Raw genomic sequence first — 15810 nt, forward strand, 5'->3', positions numbered from 1 at the left:
CCACTCTAAAATGTGCAGTTTGTCACACAACACAATGCCACAGATATCCCAAGTTTTGGGGAACATGCAGTTGGCATGCTGACTGTTGCCATAAGCCGACTCCAACATCGTTTTAGAGAATTTGGCAGCACGTCAAACCGGCCTCACAACCGCAGACCACTTGTATGGCATCATGTGTGTGAGCGGTTTGTTGATGTCAACATTATGAACAGAGTGCCCCATGGTGGCGATGGGATTATGGTATGGACAGGCACAAGCTACGGACAACAAGCACAATTGCATTTTATTGATGGCAATTTGAATGCACAGAAATACCGTGGCGAGATCCTGAGGACCATTGTGAGGCCCATTTCTTTTAAGGTGTCTTTGACCAACAGATCTATATTCCCAGTCATGTGAAATCCGTAGATTCATTCATTAATTTAAATTGACTGATTTCTTCATATGAATTGTAACTCAGTAAAATCTTTGAAATTGTTGCATTTATATTTTTGTTCAGTATAAAATCAGATTTCATTCTAAGAGTTCTATTCTAATTCATTGTACCAGTGGGTGCTGAGAAGGTTCTGGAATTCACTCCAAGGGTTCTAAAATGATTTAGAATTCCTTCCAGTTCTATGAAGGAGCACAGCATTCCCTGACGTTCCCCTTCCTTTGTTCCTAAATCTGGATGACTAGTTTGATAGAGGCCTTAGATTCCTCATGAGATCAAAGAGCTGGAGACAGGATGGTGCTTCCTCACTCACTAGACCTCTTCATCTACGGGACATGTCATGTCTGTGCCTGCAGCTCCTAGAAAACAACATGACACACAACACCTAAAACACACTGTGCAAAACCTCTTTGGTAATCAGATGAGTTTGAGAGAGAAACAAAAAGAACATGGAAAAACAACAATCCAACAACAGGTATACAATGTTTCTAATATACATATTCCAACAGTCAGGTAACACAGAATGGAGACTGCAAATTCAATAAATTAGACAGCGGAGGATGAATTGCAGATATTAAATCCAGCAGTTGTGTTCACAGAAGTAAATTAAAAGAAAATCTAAAAATCAATTGAAAAAAAACAACAGTGTTATTCTGTATTATAAACAAATCAAAAGGAATCAAAATGGTCCTTTAGTCTTAATTCAAATGCTTTTCATCTAAGTCAACCTTCTTCAATGATGAAATGTTTGTTCATATCAACCTCCTGTAAACATTCACAATCAAGAGTACAGTTCCATTTAGAGCACTGCTGGTCTGTGAAGATGACAACACCCATCTTCTCCACGCACAAGACAAACGCTACACCTTTTAAAGAGCTTGTACATGCACATCACTGAGGTACACATAATATAACCCCAAATATCACCACATCCCCCCCATACTCTCTTTATAGATCATGTAGTTCCCAGACACTTTCGCCCAAATGGGAAGAGTCTGGTGGACCAACGCATCAAACTTGGCCTTCGTTAGTCAATACAGAATGACTGTGAGAAACTCCTGGCGCATTGGCTTAATCTACCAACCAATCATCTCCCATAACACGCCTCACAGTCGTGTGATTTGCTCAAATTAAATGATGACAGGTACTTGACTCAGTAGGTCACTGCCATATAATTCTATGGTCACTCCCACTAAGGCAAACTTTGAATTGTTGAAATCCCAGGCTTATATGTGCAACAACCTTGAGACAAGGTTACTGTACAAATAACACAGAATGGTCTTTATTACTAGACTGGTAGAATAAGACATCAGAGAACATTGTTCTTGCGTCCAGGGTTATGGTCGGCTCATCCAAAGGAATATTCCTCATCGAGATGCTTTATTTTTCAGCATTAATGAAAACATCTTCTACAGTCACGTTTGTCTCAGTCAGTTCAACGTTCAAGTGTTTTCTTTAAAAAAAGCAGATTTCCAAAATATATCCAAGTCTTTTTTGTTTCTGTAAAAAATAAATTAGGTAGTTAAAAATGCTGCTAAGACAAATGGGAAGAGGGAAAGACACCCAGGCCTGGGGTACTCCACATACTGCTTTTGTCAGTCCTGGCCGGAGTGCTTTCTCACGCTGTCCTGAGGGATTCGTTATTTGAGCTACCGACCTTCCGGAAGCCGTGGTCGTTCTTCTCGAGCCACAGTTCAGCCAGCTGCTGTGTCGAGCCGTGCGACGAGGCTTTGGAGCCCAGGCACATCTTGTACTGGTTGGGCTCCAGGTTGGGGTCGCACACTACTGGATGGTGAACGTGTATGATCCCCGGGTCCGTGCTCCGGAACAACCGGATCCCTGATTGGACAAACTTGTTAAAGAGGTCCACGTCCTCCAAACCCCACCCTTGGATGGAGGTGTCGAAGCCCCCGGCCCCGACCAGGTCGCCCTTGTAAACACAGACGATGCCGAAGCCGTAGTGACGCCACAGACCCGTCTTGGCGGTGAACACATAGTGGTTCTCACTGGGCACCTTACCGGCGTAAACCACCTTGGGGTCGTACTGACTGAAGATGATGGGGAAGTAGGTCTGCTCCCCCAGGACCGTGTTACTCCGGCACCTCTTGAGGAAGTCTGTTGTGAAGAGCAGGTCCACGTCGCAGTAGAAGAGCAGCGAGTCGTTGGAGAAGTGGGCCGAGCCCACCTCCAGAGCCAAGGCCCGGGAGAAGGAGCCCGACACGGGCTGGATCTCCATCTCGGCACGGGGGTACTTGATGTGGTACTCCCTCATCAGCTCCACCTGCTTGACCCGCTCTGTGTTGTTGTCAGTGCTGAAGAGGAGGATGAGCAGCTTGACGTTCTGGTTGGGGATCAGGCACACCCGTTCTAAATTGGTCATGAAGCGGACAAAGATGTCGTAGCGTCCGGATAGCGGCACCAGTATGTTGACCTTAGGCTCTTTCGGCTCCTTCTGGTCCTGGCTAGAGCTGGACAGCTTGAAGGGCACGAACATCTTGAGGGAGTTGGAGAGGAAGGACAGGGAGTCAGAGTCCTGGTTGATGCTGCTGGCGAGAGCCTTGTCGTCCATCTCCTCTTCCTCTCTGAACTGGATCTGGCTGAAGGTCTGCTGGAGGTAGGCATGTCTCCTCACCGGCACCGTCATGGTCTTCCCTTTATGCTTCTTGTAGAGGAGCAACAGGTCCAGCACGTACTCCGCCCCGTACATGGGGTTGACCCGCCGGTAGCCGTACTGGATCTCCTTGAAGTCGATCACTCGTCCCCGCGTCTTGGCGTTGGCGTTAATCATCTCCATCACCTGCATGATGATGTCATCCAGGGCCAGATGCTGGGAGGAGTCCATTCCCCGGCGGGGGGGTTGGCCGTCAGACGAGGAGAACAGGTACTTGCCCGTCAGGAACTCCCACTCCAGGACCTCCTCGCGGAGCCGAGGGTGGAACCTCATGAAGGATGGAGGCATGCCCAGCTGCAGGTCCTCTCGGCTGGGCTCGGCCGCCCCGTAGCGGCACATCTGGACGATCTCACGGTGGAGCTGGACGGTGCGGTGGCGGAGCTGGGCGATCTTGCGGCTGAGCATGTAGCTGTGCAGGCGGTACTGGTAGGGCGGGTTCTTGTTGGGGTGCAGGGTGATGGCCCGGTGGATCTTGCTATTGTGGAGGTCGCGGATGTATCCCTTCTTGTTGGGCTCGTAGTTCTCGTAGAACAGCTGCTGCATCTGGGGAGAGAAGAGAGAGAGACAACGGCTGAGATTACATCAATAAACACAATATGGCACAATAGAACACTCATGCATTATATAGACTAGGCCCTGTGTGGGAGTGTACAAAAGCACAACGCATACAGAGCGCGCTCTAGGACAGAAAACATTCTGCCCTCTAAAATGTGAAAATAGCAAAAACAAAGATGCACAACACAGCTTGATCCCAGTTGACCCCTCTCCGCTGCCTGTACTTGTATACTGCTCCACTGAGGATTTATTAAGGTGGATGTCTATATGAATGTAAACTCCTGCAGCCCAACAGAGATGTTATTTTTATCAGACGTCCTGCTGCTAATGCAAAGTGCAAATTAGAACAGGCTCAAGGAATGCCTTCTGGAGGTGAGCTCCGAGCTTACAGAGCCCTCAAATATTGACCAGGGAGCGGGTAATGCCTTCTGGAGGTGAGCTCCGTGCTTACAGAGCCCTCAAATATTGACCAGGGAGCGGGTAATGCCTTCTGGAGGTGAGCTCCGAGCTTACAGAGCCCTCAAATATTGACCAGGGAGCGGGTAATGCCTTCTGGAGGTGAGCTCCGTGCTTACAGAGCCCTCAAATATTGACCAGGGAGCGGGTAATGCCTTCTGGAGGTGAGCTCTGTGCTTACAGAGCCCTCAAATATTGACCAGGGAGCGGGTAATGCCTTCTGGAGGTGAGCTCCGAGCTTACAGAGCCCTCAAATATTGACCAGGGAGCGGGTAATGCCTTCTGGAGGTGAGCTCCGTGCTTACAGAGCCCTCAAATATTGACCAGGGAGCGGGTAATGCCTTCTGGAGGTGAGCTCCGAGCTTACAGAGCCCTCAAATATTGACCAGGGAGCGGGTAATGCCTTCTGGAGGTGAGCTCTGTGCTTACAGAGCCCTCAAATATTGACCAGGGAGCGGGTAATGCCTTCTGGAGGTGAGCTCCGTGCTTACAGAGCCCTCAAATATTGACCAGGGAGCGGGTAATGCCTTCTGGAGGTGAGCTCCGTGCTTACAGAGCCCTCAAATATTGACCAGGGAGCGGGTAATGCCTTCTGGAGGTGAGCTCCGTGCTTACAGAGCCCTCAAATATTGACCAGGGAGCGGGTAATGCCTTCTGGAGGTGAGCTCCGTGCTTACAGAGCCCTCAAATATTGACCAGGGAGCGGGTAATGCCTTCTGGAGGTGAGCTCCGTGCTTACAGAGCCCTCAAATATTGACCAGGGAGCGGGTAATGCCTTCTGGAGGTGAGCTCCGTGCTTACAGAGCCCTCAAATATTGACCAGGGAGCGGGTAATGCCTTCTGGAGGTGAGCTCCGTGCTTACAGAGCCCTCAAATATTGACCAGGGAGCGGGTAATGCCTTCTGGAGGTGAGCTCCGTGCTTACAGAGCCCTCAAATATTGACCAGGGAGCGGGTAATGCCTTCTGGAGGTGAGCTCCGTGCTTACAGAGCCCTCAAATATTGACCAGGGAGCGGGTAATGCCTTCTGGAGGTGAGCTCCGTGCTTACAGAGCCCTCAAATATTGACCAGGGAGCGGGTAATGCCTTCTGGAGGTGAGCTCCGTGCTTACAGAGCCCTCAAATATTGACCAGGGAGCGGGTAATGCCTTCTGGAGGTGAGCTCCGTGCTTACAGAGCCCTCAAATATTGACCAGGGAGCGGGTAATGCCTTCTGGAGGTGAGCTCCGTGCTTACAGAGCCCTCAAATATTGACCAGGGAGCGGGTAATGCCTTCTGGAGGTGAGCTCCGTGCTTACAGAGCCCTCAAATATTGACCAGGGAGCGGGTAATGCCTTCTGGAGGTGAGCTCCGTGCTTACAGAGCCCTCAAATATTGACCAGGGAGCGGGTAAGCCTCGACGGATCCATGAGTGTTGACTGCAAACCTGTTGAGGCTTTACAAACCTAATGTTCCCCCAATCACAGGGGGCCCTGTGAGTAAACTGTGGGACAGCTGCTGAGGCCCCTATTGGCAGCGACTCAAGCGTGGCCAAGAAGGAAGGGTCTGTGTTGTTGACCAATCCAATGAAGGGAGTCCTCAGAGGTCTATTTGCGAAAGACAGACACCGCTCAGAAAAAGGCCTCCAATTTTGAGAAGGACGGCTCTGGAATGCAGCCACAAACCCAGTCCCCTTGGGGAAAGGCAATACACAGAATCGGACAGGATCGGTATAGAGGCCAGGCCTGATCGTTTTATAAAAGCGATACCTAACTAGTGTAAGTACGGCTGGTCACAAGAACTCACTGAATAAGCCTCTTTGCTTTTCCATGGGCTCTGCCCCTGCCTTCGTGCACGTAGGAGGAGTTGGAACGTGGCCAACCATAAAATCAAGCAGTCTGATCAATAGAAATCTTGAGCAAACCCCAAGCTTTAGAGTGTGAGGGGTCAGGTAGGCTATTACATCAGAACCAAGGGGGCTATCGCATGGCAGCCTTACACACATTTATTTAACGAGCATATAAAATAAGATCTAAGAAAAAGATTGTTGCAGTAGTCAACCCCTACACGTGTCCATGTTTCACTGGTTCTGAGAAGTGACTTGCAAATAGCTCTCTTTGGACACCAAACCAGTGGGTGCATCTTTATATTATAAAGTGGCTTCCTCTCCATCTCTCCTTCCCATCATCTCCTTCCATACATTGGAGAAGTCAGTGACATGGAGAGGATCTCTTCTCCTTTGTTCTGAGAGGTGACCAAATGAAGAGCCCCTCTCCTTTGTTCTGAGAGGTGACCAAATGAAGAGCCCCTCTCCTTTGTTCTGAGAGGTGACCAAATGAAGATCTCCTCTCCTTTGTTCTGGGAGGTGACCAAATGAAGATCTCCTCTCCTTTGTTCTGAGAGGTGGCCAAATGAAGATCTCCTCTCCTTTGTTCTGAGAGGTGGCCAAATGAAGATCTCCTCTCCTTTGTTCTGAGAGGTGGCCAAATGAAGATCTCCTCTCCTTTGTTCTGAGAGGTGGCCAAATGAAGATCTCCTCTCCTTTGTTCTGAGAGGTGGCCAAATGAAGATCTCCTCTCCTTTGCTCTGAGAGGTGGCCAAATGAAGATCCTCTCCTTTGCTCTGAGAGGTGGCCAAATGAAAATCTCCTCTCCTTTGCTCTGAGAGGTGGCCAAATGAAGAGCTCTTCTCCTTTGTTCTGAGAGGTGGCCAAATGAAGAGCCCCTCTCCTTTGTTCTGAGAGGTGGCCAAATGAAGATCTGCTCTCCTTTGTTCTGAGAGGTGGCCAAATGAAGATCTCCTCTCCTTTGTTCTGAGAGATGACCAAATGAAGATCTCCTCTCCTTTGCTCTGAGAGGTGGCCAAATGAAGATCTGCTCTCCTTTGCTCTGAGAGGTGGCCAAATGAAGATCTCCTCTCCTTTGCTCTGAGAGGTGGCCAAATGAAGAGCTCTTCTCCTTTGTTCTGAGAGGTGGCCAAATGAAGATCTCCTCTCCTTTGTTCTGAGAGGTGGCCAAATGAAGATCTCCATTCCTTTGTTCTGAGAGGTGGCCAAATGAAGATCTCCTCTCTTTTGCTCTGAGACGTGACCAAATGAAGATCTCCTCTCCTTTGTTCTGAGAGGTGGCCAAATGAAGATCTCCTCTCCTTTGTTCTGAGAGGTGGCCAAATGAAGATCTCCTCTCTTTTGCTCTGAGACGTGACCAAATGAAGATCTGCTCTCCTTTGTTCTGAGAGGTGACCAAATGAAGATCTGCTCTCCTTTGCTCTGAGAGGTGGCCAAACAAAGATCTGCTCTCCTTTGCTCTGAGAGGTGGCCAAACGAAGATCTGCTCTCCTTTGCTCTGAGAGGTGGCCAAATGAAGATATGCTCTTCTTTGCTCTGAGAGGTGGCCAAATGAAGATCTGCTCTCCTTTGTTCTGAGAGGTGGCCAAATGAAGATCTCCTTTGCTCTGAGAGGTGGCCAAATAAAGATCTCCTCTGCTCTGAGAGGTGACCAAATGAAGATCTCCTCTGCTCTGAGAGGTGGCCAAACGAAGATCCCCTCTCCTTTGCTCTGAGAGGTGGCCAAATGAAGATCTCCTCTGCTCTGAGAGGTGGCCAAACAAAGATCTGCTCTCCTTTGCTCTGAGAGGTGGCCAAATGAAGATCTCCTCTGCTCTGAGAGGTGGCCAAATGAAGATCTTCTCTGCTCTGAGAGGTGGCCAAATGAAGATCTCCTCTGCTCTGAGAGGTGGCCAAATGAAGATCCCCTCTCCTTTGCTCTGAGAGGTGGCCAAACGAAGATCTGCTCTCCTTTGCTCTGAGAGGTGGCCAAATGAAAGGAGGAAGATTAGAAGGAGCCACTTCAGAGTACTGAGACGTACCCCAGCAGGTAGGCCAAGTCAGATTGTTCTGAGTGCCCAGCTGTGAGGCAGTAGACATCAGCACTGCAGCCAGTCAGCCAGTCAGGATGTTGACCTCCCTCTCTCCCATGGCTTCCCCATTATTACCACCTCTAACGACCTGACTTTTGTCTTCCATGTCTCCTTCAGCAGTTAAGACTCAGAATGATTTTTCACATTCATTAAGCCTCCATACCACACCGCTCACAATCCTCACATCAGCACACTTTCATCTAATCACCCTGAATGGCTCATTAAGAAATAAAAGGAAGAAAAATATCAATGGTAAATTATCGCTGTGAGTTTGAAGTCTTGTGTCACACACAACCACATCAAGCAGAGCTTTTGTGAAGAAGGTGGAGAACCCCAAGCTCAGTGATGGACAGAAACTAAGCACTGAAAAGCATACCATGTGTTTTATGCCAGATTTTAACAACCTATTGTCTTCAGACCTTCTGTGTTCAAACGCTTCAAAAATCTGTGCTTGATTGAGTTCACATGTAACCAATGTAATGGTGCAAACCCAGCCCATCTGGCACCCCAGGCAAGCTAGATCAAACACTAAAAGCATTTGAAATATATAACATACTAGTTGAACCCAGGTCTGATTGTAGTACTCTGTTGTAATCACAACAACTGGTGGAAGAGCAGAGGCATCGGAATAGACGGCTCGGGAACAGAAGACAAAAGGTTCCCCAATATACACCCGTCTCTTCAGGCACTTAATCAGGAGGAGATCATATCTGGACACATTAAGATGACAGCTCAGTGATGTATCATATCTGGACACATTAAGATGACAGCTCAGCTCAGTGTTGTATCATATCTGGACACATTAAGATGACAGCTCAGTGTTGTATCATATCTGGACACATTAAGGACACATTAAGATGACAGCTGACAGGACACATTAAGATGACAGCTCAGTGTTGTATCATATCTGGACACATTAAGATGACAGCTCAGTGTTGTATCATATCTGGACACATTAAGATGACAGCTCAGTGTTGTATCATATCTGGACACATTAAGATGACAGCTCAGTGATGTATCATTAAGATCTGGACACTGGATTAAGATGACAGCTCAGTGATGTATCATATCTGGACACATTAAGATGACAGCTCAGTGTTGTATCATATCTGGACACATTAAGATGACAGCTCAGTGTTGTATCAGTTAAGATGACAGCTCAGTGTTGTATCATATCTGGACACATTAAGATGACAGCTCAGTGTTGTATCATATCTGGACACATTAAGATGACAGCTCAGTGTTGTATCATATCTGGACACATTAAGATGACAGCTCAGTGATGTTAAGATGACAGCTCATATCATGGACACATTAACAGCTCATGTTGTACAGCTCAGTGATGTATGACAGCTCAGTGATGTATCATATCTGGACACATTAAGATGACAGCTCAGTGATGTATCATATCTGGACACATTAAGATGACAGCTCAGTGTTGTATCATATCTGGACACATTAAGATGACAGCTCAGTGATGTATCATATCTGGACACATTAAGATGACAGCTGATCATATCTGGACACATTAAGATGACAGTCAGTGATGTATCATATCTGGACACATTAAGATGACAGCTCAGTGTTGTATCATATCTGGACACATTAAGATGACAGCTCAGTGATGTATCATATCTGGACACATTAAGATGACAGCTCAGTGATGTATCATATCTGGACACATTAAGATGACAGCTCAGTGATGTATCATATCTGGACACATTAAGATGACAGCTCAGTGTTGTATCATATCTGGACACAGCTCATGTTAATATCTGACACATTAAGATGACAGCTCAGTGTTGTATCATATCTGGACACATTAAGATGACAGCTCAGTGACATATCTGCACATCAGTGTTATCAGCTCAGTGTTGTATCATATCTGGACACATTAAGATGACAGCTCAGTGATGTATCATATCTGGACACATTAAGATGACAGCTCAGTGATGTATCATATCTGGACACATTAAGATGACAGCTCAGTGATGTATCATATCTGGACACATTAAGATGACAGCTCAGTGACAGATGACTCAGTGTTGTATCATATCTGGACACATTAAGATGACAGCTCAGTGTTGTAAATGTAGAATGAGTCATGCCACCGTCTCATCTTCCCTCCCTGCTAACTCTTTATCTCCTAGCCTCCATAAAGTCAAGATGGACGCCACTCCAAACAAAGCAGAGGGAAAACAAACAGTGCTGTCAAGTCCATTACAAGAGGACAACACTATCACAGCAGGACTAAATATCCCCCTGAACAAACAGTGTTGTCAAGTCCATTACAAGAGGACAACACTATCACAGCAGGACTAAATATCCCCCTGAACAAACAGTGTTGTCAAGTCCATTACAAGAGGACAACACTATCACAGCAGGACTAAATATCCCCCTGAACAAACAAGTAGTCATTGTGGAGCGATTGCATTCGGAGACAGGTGATACAATTGTCTTCCTTTGACCGCGCTACTTGGGCCTAAATCAACACATTACGTCTGGACGGCAGAACCCGGCAAAGTAATGTGAGTAGATATGCACTCTGTGGCGGTGTCCAAAATGGCACCCTATCCCCATGTAGTGCATTACTTTTGACCAGAACCACATGGGACCCCGGTCAAAAGTAGTGAGCTGCATAGGGAATAGTGTGCCATTTGGGACACTGGCTGGGTAAGTGACGGTTCCAGTCTGGCTCATGTCGGGGCTAGCGCTGGCTAGCGTAGGCTTCCTCTGGAGTCGTGCGTAAACTGAACGCCAGTCAATCTGTGATGAACATACAGCCAAGGGAAACACCAACGGCAGACACCATCTATTCATAACCAATATTACAAGGGACAAGTTGTCTGAAATCACCATTAAAGGGTGAGAATAGAGCCAGGTTGGCGCACAGAAAACTTCTCAGGTGTTGGAATGTGAAAGGCTGTTGGAATGCAACTCAGAGGGAAATATATGCTCCTCTGATCAGCAACCATCAGGGGCAGGAATGTGACTGGAAAAACTCAGGCCCAAGGCAACATGCTGGTATTATTAGGTCATTAGCATTAGTTGGGGGGACAGGGAATGTAGGGAATAGGGTGCCATTACAGAAGCAGTCAGAGAATCCCACAGGGCCGTAACCTAGTCTATTGCTGCCACCAGTTGAATCCCACAGGGCCGTAACCTAGTCTATTGCTGCCACCAGTTGAATCCCACAGGGCCGTAACCCAGTCTATTGCTGCCACCAGTTGAATCTCACAGGGCCGTAACCCAGTCTATTGCTGCCACCAGTTGAATCCCACAGGGCCGTAACCCAGTCTATTGCTGCCACCAGTTGAATCCCACAGGGCCGTAACCCAGTCTATTGCTGCCACCAGTTGAATCCCACAGGGCCGTAACCCAGTCTATTGCTGCCACCAGTTGAATCCCACAGGGCCGTAACCCAGTCTATTGCTGCCACCAGTTGAATCCCACAGGGCCGTAACCCAGTCTATTGCTGCCACCAGTTGAATCCCACAGGGCCGTAACCCAGTCTATTGCTGCCACCAGTTGAATCCCACAGGGCCGTAACCCAGTCTATTGCTGCCACCAGTTGAATCCCACAGGGCCGTAACCCAGTCTATTGCTGCCACCAGTTGAATCCCACAGGGCCGTAACCCAGTCTATTGCTGCCACCAGTTGAATCCCACAGGGCCGTAACCCAGTCTATTGCTGCCACCAGTTGAATCCCACAGGGCCGTAACCCAGTCTATTGCTGCCACCAGTTGAATCCCACAGGGCCGTAACCCAGTCTATTGCTGCCACCAGTTGAATCCCACAGGGCCGTAACCCAGTCTATTGCTGCCACCAGTTGAATCCCACAGGGCCGTAACCCAGTCTATTGCTGCCACCAGTTGAATCCCACAGGGCCGTAACCCAGTCTATTGCTGCCACCAGTTGAATCCCACAGGGCCGTAACCCAGTCTATTGCTGCCACCAGTTGAATCCCACAGGGCCGTAACCCAGTCTATTGCCACCAGTTGAATCCCACAGGGCCGTAACCTAGTCTATTGCTGCCACCAGTTGAATCCCACAGGGCCGTAACCTAGTCTATTGCTGCCACCAGTTGAATCCCACAGGGCCGTAACCTAGTCTATTGCTGCCACCAGTTGAATCCCACAGGGCCGTAACCTAGTCTATTGCTGCCACCAGTTGAATCCCACAGGGCCGTAACCTAGTCTATTGCTGCCACCAGTTGAATCCCACAGGGCCGTAACCTAGTCTATTGCTGCCACCAGTTGAATCCCACAGGGCCGTAACCTAGTCTATTGCTGCCACCAGTTGAATCCCACAGGGCCGTAACCTAGTCTATTGCTGCCACCAGTTGAATCCCACAGGGCCGTAACCTAGTCTATTGCTGCCACCAGTTGAATCCCACAGGGCCGTAACCTAGTCTATTGCTGCCACCAGTTGAATCCCACAGGGCCGTAACCTAGTCTATTGCTGCCACCAGTTGAATCCCACAGGGCCGTAACCCAGTCTATTGCTGCCACCAGTTGAATCCCACAGGGCCGTAACCCAGTCTATTGCTGCCACCAGTTGAATCCCACAGGGCCGTAACCCAGTCTATTGCTGCCACCAGTTGAATCCCACAGGGCCGTAACCCAGTCTATTGCTGCCACCAGTTGAATCCCACAGGGCCGTAACCCAGTCTATTGCTGCCACCAGTTGAATCCCACAGGGCCGTAACCCAGTCTATTGCTGCCACCAGTTGAATCCCACAGGGCCGTAACCCAGTCTATTGCTGCCACCAGTTGAATCCCACAGGGCCGTAACCCAGTCTATTGCTGCCACCAGTTGAATCCCACAGGGCCGTAACCCAGTCTATTGCTGCCACCAGTTGAATCCCACAGGGCCGTAACCCAGTCTATTGCTGCCACCAGTTGAATCCCACAGGGCCGTCTAACCAGTTGAATCCCACAGGGCCGTCTATCTGCTGCCACCAGTTGAATCCCACAGGGCCGTAACCCAGTCTATTGCTGCCACCAGTTGAATCCCACAGGGCCGTAACCCAGTCTATTGCTGCCACCAGTTGAATCCCACAGGGCCGTAACCCAGTCTATTGCTGCCACCAGTTGAATCCCACAGGGCCGTAACCCAGTCTATTGCTGCCACCAGTTGAATCCCACAGGGCCGTAACCCAGTCTATTGCTGCCACCAGTTGAATCCCACAGGGCCGTAACCCAGTCTATTGCTGCCACCAGTTGAATCCCACAGGGCCGTAACCCAGTCTATTGCTGCCACCAGTTGAATCCCACAGGGCCGTAACCCAGTCTATTGCTGCCACCAGTTGAATCCCACAGGGCCGTAACCCAGTCTATTGCTGCCACCAGTTGAATCCCACAGGGCCGTAACCCAGTCTATTGCTGCCACCAGTTGAATCCCACAGGGCCGTAACCTAGTCTATTGCTGCCACCAGTTGAATCCCACAGGGCCGTAACCTAGTCTATTGCTGCCACCAGTTGAATCCCACAGGGCCGTAACCTAGTCTATTGCTGCCACCAGTTGAATCCCACAGGGCCGTAACCTAGTCTATTGCTGCCACCAGTTGAATCCCACAGGGCCGTAACCTAGTCTATTGCTGCCACCAGTTGAATCCCACAGGGCCACCAGTAACCTAGTCTATTGCTGCCACCAGTTGAATCCCACAGGGCCGTAACCTAGTCTATTGCTGCCACCAGTTGAATCCCACAGGGCCGTAACCTAGTCTATTGCTGCCACCAGTTGAATCCCACAGGGCCGTAACCTAGTCTATTGCTGCCACCAGTTGAATCCCACAGGGCCGTAACCTAGTCTATTGCTGCCACCAGTTGAATCCCACAGGGCCGTAACCTAGTCTATTGCTGCCACCAGTTGAATCCCACAGGGCCGTAACCTAGTCTATTGCTGCCACCAGTTGAATCCCACAGGGCCGTAACCTAGTCTATTGCTGCCACCAGTTGAATCCCACAGGGCCGTAACCTAGTCTATTGCTGCCACCAGTGTGACAGGTTTGGTACAGTCTGGGACGAGCCACAAATCTCTGGCCCTGATAAAGCAGCACCGGACCTGCTGATCTTTAAAAAGTACAATAAAAAGGCTTTATGTACTGTTGTTTTATTGATGACTTTTATGGTTCTATGATTTGTGTGTGTATGTTGTGTGTGCATGTGTGTGTGTCTGTTGTGTGTGCGTGTGTGTGTGTCTGTTGTGTGTGCGTGTGTGTGTGTCTGTTGTGTGTGTGTCTGTTGTGTGTGCATGTGTGTGTGTCTGTTGTGTGTGTGTGTGTGTCTGTTGTGTGTGTGTCTGTTGTGTGTGTGTGTGAGAGAGACAGCTTGCGTGTATCTGTGTCTAAATGGTGCTTAATTCTAGGTGGCCAGTTCTGGTATATTTCAGCTCAGAGGTGCAATGTTCGATTAGTTTCAACTGTTCTGCCCTATTATTATTATTCGACCATGCTGGTTATTTATGAACATTTGAACATCTTGGCCATGTTCTGTTATAATCTCCACCCGGCACAGCCAGAAGAGGACTGGCCACCCCACATAGCCTGGACAGGGAGAGAGAGGGGAGCTGACCAACCAGAGGGGAGAGGGAGAGAGAGGGGAGCTGACCAACCAGAGGGGAGAGGGAGAGAGAGTGGAGCTGACCAACCAGAGGGGAGAGGGAGAGAGAGGGGAGCTGACCAACCAGAGGGGAGAGGGAGAGAGAGGGGAGAGGGAGAGAGAGGGGAGCTGACCAACCAGAGGGGAGAGGGAGAGAGAGGGGAGAGGGAGAGAGAGGGGAGCTGACCAACCAGAGGGGAGAGGGAGAGAGAGGGGAGAGGGAGAGAGAGGGAGAGGGAGAGAGAGGGGAGAGGGAGAGAGAGGGGAGCTGACCAACCAGAGGGGAGAGGGAGAGAGAGGGGAGCTGACCAGCCAGAGGGAGAGGGAGAGAGGGAGCTGACCAACCAGAGGGGAGAGGGAGAGAGAGGGAGAGGGAGAGAGGGGGAGAGGGAGAGAGAGGGGAGCTGACCAGCCAGAGGGGAGAGGGAGAGAGAGGGGAGCTGACCAGCCAGAGGGGAGAGGGAGAGAGAGGGGAGCTGACCAGCCAGAGGGGAGAGGGAGAGAGAGGGGAGCTGACCAGCCAGAGGGGAGAGGGAGAGAGAGGGGAGCTGACCAACCAGAGGGGAGAGGGAGAGAGAGGGGAGCTGACCAGCCAGAGGGGAGAGGGAGAGAGAGGAGCTGACCAACCAGAGGGGAGAGGGAGAGAGAGGGGAGAGGGAGAGAGAGGGGAGCTGACCAGCCAGAGGGGAGAGGGAGAGAGAGGAGCTGACCAACCAGAGGGGAGAGGGAGAGAGAGGGGAGAGGGAGAGAGAGGGGAGCTGACCAACCAGAGGGGAGAGGGAGAGAGAGGGGAGAGGGAGAGAGAGGGGAGTTGACCAGCCAGAGGGGAGAGGGAGAGAGAGGGGTGAGGGAGAGAGAGGGGAGAGGGAGAGAGAGGGGCTGACCAACCAGAGGGGAGAGGGAGAGAGAGGGGAGGGAGAGAGAGGGGGAGCTGACCAGCCAGAGGGGAGAGGGAGAGAGATGGGAGAGGGAGAGAGAGGGGAGAGGGAGAGAGAGGGAGAGGGAGAGAGAGGGGGAGCTGACCAGCCAGAGGGGAGAGGGAGAGAGAGGAGCTGACCAACCAGAGGGGAGAGGGAGAGAGAGGGGAGCTGACCAACCAGAGGGAGAGGGAGAGAGAGGGAGAGGGAGAGAGAGGGGAGCTGACCAGCCAGAGGGGAGAGGGAGAGAGAGGGAGAGGGAGAGAGAGGGAGCTGACCA

The 15810-nt window shown here is 50.0% G+C and overlaps 1 protein-coding gene across 1 annotated transcript; it reads right to left on the bottom strand.

The window, feature by feature from the left end:
- Positions 1-258: 258 nt before the first annotated feature.
- Positions 259-8069, bottom strand: LOC124024836 (chondroitin sulfate synthase 1-like). The gene is made up of 3 exons (XM_046338599.1): positions 8055-8069; positions 7298-7896; positions 259-3675 (listed from the first exon to the last, which is right to left on the bottom strand). The coding sequence occupies exons 1-3, from the start codon at positions 8067-8069 to the stop codon at positions 2052-2054; spliced, it is 2238 nt and encodes a 745-aa protein (XP_046194555.1). The 3' UTR covers positions 259-2051.
- Positions 8070-15810: the final 7741 nt, after the last annotated feature.

This window comes from Oncorhynchus gorbuscha, unplaced genomic scaffold, assembly GCF_021184085.1.
Source record: "Oncorhynchus gorbuscha isolate QuinsamMale2020 ecotype Even-year unplaced genomic scaffold, OgorEven_v1.0 Un_scaffold_2024, whole genome shotgun sequence".
NCBI lineage: Eukaryota > Metazoa > Chordata > Actinopteri > Salmoniformes > Salmonidae > Oncorhynchus > Oncorhynchus gorbuscha.

Coding starts and splice junctions, on each gene's coding strand:
- LOC124024836 (XM_046338599.1), bottom strand. Junction 3,676..7,297: donor GGAGAGCAGATCTTCATTTG/GTCACGTCTCAG, acceptor ATGTAATCTCAG/CCGTTGTCTCTCTCTCTTCT.